The sequence below is a fragment of the Helianthus annuus genome, chromosome 10 (genome assembly GCF_002127325.2).
Source record: "Helianthus annuus cultivar XRQ/B chromosome 10, HanXRQr2.0-SUNRISE, whole genome shotgun sequence".
Lineage (NCBI taxonomy): Eukaryota > Viridiplantae > Streptophyta > Magnoliopsida > Asterales > Asteraceae > Helianthus > Helianthus annuus.
Window position 1 is genome coordinate 71,590,143 of NC_035442.2, and position 6,584 is coordinate 71,596,726.

General features: G+C 43.5%; 1 protein-coding gene across 1 annotated transcript; it reads right to left on the minus strand.

The window, feature by feature from the left end:
* Nucleotides 1–4,370: 4,370 nt before the first annotated feature.
* LOC110870529 (proline-rich extensin-like protein EPR1) lies at nt 4,371–5,875 on the minus strand. The gene is made up of 2 exons (XM_022119708.1): nt 5,392–5,875; nt 4,371–5,278 (listed from the first exon to the last, which is right to left on the minus strand). Exons 1-2 carry the CDS (start codon nt 5,873–5,875, stop codon nt 4,371–4,373), a joined length of 1,392 nt encoding a protein of 463 aa, XP_021975400.1.
* Between the last annotated feature and the right edge of the window lie 709 nt (nt 5,876–6,584).

The window sequence follows — 6,584 nt, forward strand, 5'->3', positions numbered from 1 at the left end:
TGATCTTCTAGCATTGCTTGGTGGTTGTTCTACGACTTCTAAGCAATCTCAAGTGAGTACATAGTCCCCTCTTTTACTGTTTTTCAACATTTTGGGGTGAAACACATGTGCCTACTTGTTACTTTCGTGCTTTCATGTTTTCTCATCATACACTTGCTATGTTCATTAAATACTTCGATTTACATGACATTTTATGCTACGTATGTTCGTTTAGCGCATACTTAGTACATTTATTTTACATGACATTTTCACGCTATGTATGTTCATCATACTTAGTGCATTTGTTTTACATGACATTTTCACGCTATGTATGTTCATCATACTTAGTGCATTTGTTTTACATGACATTTTCATGCTTACATTTTGGGTATGACATTTGGTTTGTTTAAGTGGGACAATATACATTCATTAACATTGATCACGCCGCTCGTTAGTAGGTAATGGTACCATAGGAATTGACAACTCCCGTTCCTGAAATCCTGGGTATGTTTGGATTGGAAGGAATGACCGAATTCGATTAAAACATTTAGACAGATAGACCTTTAATTTGTTTAAAGGTTTATCACCACAGTTGCAAGGCTTGAATGTATGCATTTTCACAATACCGCATAAATGTTTGTATTCATTATAGCATGCATTTTCCACAAAACATAGCGTTGATTTAAACCATGTTTTACTTCAATACACTGTTTTGTGCATTTTTCCTATGGTTTAGTTGATACATATTTCACTAACCATACATTGACATTTTGATTACACATTACATGATTGATATTTGACATAGACGATGTTGATATTGATATATATACATTTTGACATGGTTTTCACAATAACATTGGGCAAATGGTTTAGACCTGGGCAACTTTCATTGGGTGGTTTATTTATGTCATTCAACTTGGACTTAATCATTTTTCTTACAAATAACACATTTTTCATAAGACATTGGTTTACAACACTATTCGATAAATATATATACAAACTCATTTTACTTAGTATTCATTTAACCTTACATTACTTTTTCACATATCATCTACTTTATCATCGCTTTTCAAATGATTTATAAAACAAAACATGTTACAAGGATCATGACTGACTTTGTTAAACAACCCTTTTCTAAAACCTAAGTCATGAATCCTATTTTCACAAAACCTATGTTACTCACTGGCATTTTTTTGCTAACGTACTTTATTTTCACATGTGTTTCAGGAGCTAATGTATAGCTTGATCGTGATACGCTAGGGTGGACTTGGGCCTTAGTGACTTTAAAATGAAGCTAGTCTAATTAAAACATGTTATGTACTCTATGTTTCAGTTATTTCAAGACAATGTACCTCTTTTATTGATAAATAAAATATAACTTTAAATGCCATGGTTGTGAAACAATAATTCTGTTACAACACTCCCCGACGTTTCCGCCACGATTTGATGTTTTACGTGGTCGGGGTGTGACAAGCCAAACCCAAGAATTGCCGAATCTCAGTTGGCATTTTCAAAGACTCCCAATTCTTGATCGCCTCGATCTTTGTGGGATCCACATGGATTCCATTTACATTTACCACATGACCTAGGAACTGAACTTCGTGTAACTAGAATTCGCACTTCGAGAACTTCGCGTACAACTTCTCCTTCTTAAGCAGCTCTAGAATAACTCTTAAGTGTTTCTCGTGTTCTTCCTTCGTTTTTTAGTGAATCAAAATATCGTCAATGAACACAATCACAAACTTGTCGAGGTACAACATGCAGACTCTATTCATTAAATCCATGAATACAGCTGGCGCGTTTGTCAGACCAAACGGCATAACCAGGAACTCGTAATGTCCATAGCGAGTTCTAACAGCAATCTTGGGAATACTTTCCTCTTGTATCCTTAACTGATGATATCCTGATCGGAGATCGATCTTTGAGTAGAAACTTGAACCTTGTAACTGATCGAATAGGTCGTCAATCCTTGGCAACGAATATCTGCTCTTGATTGTCAACTTATTCAGCTCTCGGTAGTCGATGCACATGCAAAAACTACCATCTTTCTTCTTAACAAACAGGACTGGAGTTCCCCAAGGCGAGAAGCTTGGTCTGATGAATCCCTTGTCTAGCAACTCCTGAAGCTGCGTCGACAACTCCTGCATCTCTCAAGGTGCAAGTCTATAAGGTGCCTTAGCCACCGGCGCGGCGCCAGGGACTAAGTCAATATGAAAGTTGACTTGTCTTTGTGGTGGCAATCCTGGCAAGTCTTTTGGAAAGACTTCAGGATATTCCCTTACAACATGAATGTCTTCTATCTTTGGCTCGGCGGCCTCCTTATCCACGATGTGTGCCAAGAAGGCAACATACCCCTTCTTCAAACATTCCCTAGCCTTCAATTAACTAATGATCCTTAAAGGCGTATCACGCTTCTCTCCATGTACCACAATCGTTTCTCCATTCGCTATTGGGATGCGAACGGTCTTCTCGTGACATACAATTTCGGCTCTGTTGCTGGACAACCAATCCATTCCTACTGCCACGTCGAAGCTTCCCAACTCGACTAGCAGTAGATCCAGTGTAAACTCTAGCTCTCCCAGCTCTATTACGCATCCTCTGATGACTTCATTCGTTTCAACTACCTTTCCATTAGCCAGTTCAATTGAATACTGAATATCTAACTTACTAGCAGTTAACCCAAGCATAATTTTAAACTCTAACGATACAAAGCTACAGTCGATACCAGTGTCAAGTAAAACAGATGCAAAGTGTTGATTTACCGGGAACGTACCAGTGACAACGTTCGGGTCCTGTCGTGCTTCCCTTGCTCCAATGTTGAATACCCTTCCCTGAGCTTGATTGAGTTTTGGGCATTCGCGCTTGAAGTGCCCGATGTCTCCGCAGTTAAAACATCCTGGTCCTCGACCGCTACCAATACCATTACCACCTCGATTGGCGTTAGCTCCCCGGTTACCAGCTTGATTCCCATTCCCGCCATTTCCTCCCTAATGGCGGTTTCCATTCCCTCCTCCATGACCTCTTTGATTTCAACGACCAACACCATTACCAGCCCAGCATGTCTCCTCTGAGTGGCCAGTCTTCCCACAAGACTCACATTTCCTGAATTTGCATGGGCCGGGGTGATGATATTGGCATGCATCACACTTGGGCAGGGTGCCCATGTATCCTCATCCTTTGTTTTCGGCAGCAGTTTTGGCCCTGCCTGGTGCACTTCCCGCTTCTTTCTTGCTGATACTGCTGGTACCCTTTTTGAAGTTTGAGAACTTCCTCTTGTTCTCACTTGGTGATGATTCAACATGTGTTTCCTTCTTTTTCGGTTCAGAGATTGAAAACTTGTTCAATCTGATGGCTTCCTCTGTAAGTGCCACGCTGAGATCAATGGCTTCGGTAATCGTTGGAGGCTTGGATGTCGTCACCATGCTCATGATCTGGGGTGCCAATCCCCAGATGAAACACTCAATGCATTTAAACTCAGGCTCAACCATATATGGCACAACGCGTGATAAGTCGTGGAACCTTTGTACATATTCAGCAATTTTTGGACCGTCCATTTTGAGGTGCCAGAATTCAGTTTCCAGCTTCTGTATTTCGGCCCGTGAATAGTATTTCTTCCTCATGAGATCCTTCAGCTCATTCCATGTCAGAGCATATGCCGCTGCCTCCCCCAGGGTTTGTACTTGAAGATTCCACCAGGATAGAGCACCATAAAGAAAGAGCCCTGAGATATATGTAACTTGATGTTCAGGAGCACACTTGCTCATCCTTAAAACAGAGTCCGTCTTTTACGTCCATCTGACGAAAGCAACAGCACCCCTAGTGCCGTCGTAGTTCAAGGGCTTACAATCCAGGAATTGTTTGTAGGTACAGCCATTGGGCGGGTTGTTGTTGTTGTTTGAGGTATTTCTGCTTGTTTCGGCACGCGAGGCCTCATAGTCTGCTATTGCATTTGAAATACGTTCCTGTAGTCCTGCTTCAGTAGTAGGCAAGCGTGTGTCTCATCATGGAGGCATCTTTCATAAGAAGATTGTAACAATCAGGTCATAGTAAGTATAGTAAGTAATATGCGTATGTAATAACACTAATCAACACCATAACACATAACATCCCATGTCATAATCATAAACAAGTAAATCAACAATGCATGAAATTAGAAGGCTGCGATTAAGCTTTGCATAAAACAAAACCACCAATACAGTTTTACAATTGTATCATATGTCAAAATAGACTAAGGGCTACATCACCCTTGTCTGAGTTGTCTAACAAGTAAAACAACCAATAAATCAAAAAGTCAAAAACGTGGTCTCCAAAAGTCTTCATAATCATGGCTCGATCACTGTTTTCTCACCAAGAGTAGCCTGTCTGTAGGAGATCTGGAATCCCTAATGCCCCTAAGCTGATGGTGGGGGAGGAGGAGGTGGAGGAGTGAGAACTAATCTGCGCAAATGTGCCAAATCCTCCTCGAGAGCGTGGACAACACGCAGTAGATAAGCAATCTGCTGGTCCCTGGTGAGGAAATGGACATCGGAATCGGGGTGCAGTCCGAGAGGAGTCGGTGGTGTCGCAAAAGGCGACTGGCAACGACAAGGTGGGGGATATAGAATCCTCTCCAGCTCCTGGACTCGTCGGCTTAACGCATCCTGCTGTAACTGCAAGGATATGAGTATATCATCCGTGGTATATCCCACATGGAAAGGTTGGTATGGGTCTGATAAAGGCATAACATTGGGCGAAGACCACATGAATGGCTCGCCCGTCGGTGCTGTAGAAGTAAAAGCTGTGTGTGTAGTCGGTGCAAAAGGGGGTATATATGGAAAAGCTGCGGTCAAGGGTGGCATGTGACCATGCGGGCCAGTAGAAGGTCCTTCCCCTGGACGAGGAGGAGGTATGTCGTGAAGAAATGTAGTGGGTAAGTCGGTGCGGTGAGTGTCAAATACGTGTGGGTGGATCAGTGGAATATCAACTGGTGCAGAAATAGGTGCAGCAGGTGGAGTGACGGGTAGAATAAACGGAGGATAGTCATCATCCTCAATCCACCCGTTACGGGTGTCGGCATATCTCGGATCAATATGTGTAGCGAAAGGTGCAAGGTCATTAAACATTGGCATAGGGTCAGGTATAGGTGCAACAACTTGGACCTCAGCAGCTGGTGGTGCAACAACGGGTGCATCAGTGACGGGTGGTGCGACGACTGGTGCATCAACAAGAATAGGGTCGGGAGCGAAAACAGGCTCTGGTACAACTCCAAGCTCTAGATCAGCTGGAGCAGGCTCAACAGGTATAAATTCGACCTCAGGCTCTAGGTCAAAGTCATGAAAAGTAATGGGTGCAGCAGACATTGCCATGTCTGAATTGGTGTCGATGGAGTAGTGCTGCATGTCCTGGGCGTGAATAGTGGCGGATGATGCAGACTCAGCGGGTAGGAAATGGATGGATCAGGTAAGGCCTCCACAACAGGAGCCTCGAAAGGTGGCACAACAAGGTCATCAGCGCCAGGAATCTCAACCATAGGAACAACAGGGTCGACAACTGGGACATCAGCAAGTGGAACATCATCCTCCATCGGGGCCCCACCATCCTGGTCACCCTCCGGGGGACCCTCGATAAGTAGATCGATGTCGCCATCAGGTAACGTGTCGAGAGGCTGTTCCTCAAAGGGAACTGCAGCAAATGGGAGAGGGGCAGGGATCAGGACAAGGGGTAGATCCTCTCCCTGTGGACCATCAGCTAAGGGCAAGTCGTCTCCGAGGTCCGGTAGGGCAAAAGTCTGAAAGTCATCCTCATCGGTGCTCGTGGTGTCTGAGGTATGAACCTCCGGGTCCGTGGCTATCTTGTCATCCGAGGTAATGGCCATAGGGTAGATCGTGTTGGACACTCCACTATCAGAAGATGCCATGGTGTCTGTAACACAGCCACAACATATGCACATATATCAGATAAGCATGTAAACAAATAGCAATGTAATCATGTATGCATCTTAGTCTTTCCAGACTATCCCACCCAGTCCCTAAGACTGAACTCCCTAGTCTCTAAGACTAACTCCCTGGTCTCTAAGACCAACTCCCAGTCTCTAAGACTAACTCCTTGGCCTCTAAGACCAAACCTTTCCCAGTCTCTAAGACTCAAACTTTTCCCCAGTCTCTAAGACTGAAATTTTCCCCCAGCCTCTAAGGCTGAACTCCCTCAGCCTCTAAGACTGAACTCCCTCAGTCTCTAAGACTGAAATTATATACATAGCCTTGGAAATGTGTACTTGTGCCTTTTGTTTGTAAAAACGTTTGTTCCCTGGATCTGGACATTTTGTGTATGCAATGTAAAAATGTTTGAAAGCGTTTTCGTGAAAGCCCTAGTGATCATATCTAGACTTGAGAAAGAATCCTAGTTCACTATGATCGAGGCTCTGATACCAAGCTGTCACACCCTGGCTTTTGCGGAAGCGTGGATTATTTGGTGTGACTTCTTAATACCATAGCAACAACCACAACTATCACACCCCGACCACGAAGAACATACAAAACGTGGCGGAAACGTCGGGGAGTGTTGTAACAGAATTTATTGTTTCAAATCCATGGCAATTGAAGTTTCGTTTTATTAATCAAACATGA

Excerpts from the sequence above, each read along its gene's own strand:
- LOC110870529 (XM_022119708.1), bottom strand. The coding sequence starts at position 5,875 with ATGGCATCTTCTGATAGTGGAGTGTCCAACACGATCTACCCTATGGCC. Across the intron at positions 5,279-5,391 it reads ATCCATTTCCTACCCGCTGA|AGCCTGAGGTCGAATTTATA; the intron begins GTCTGCATCATC and ends ACTTTGACCTAG.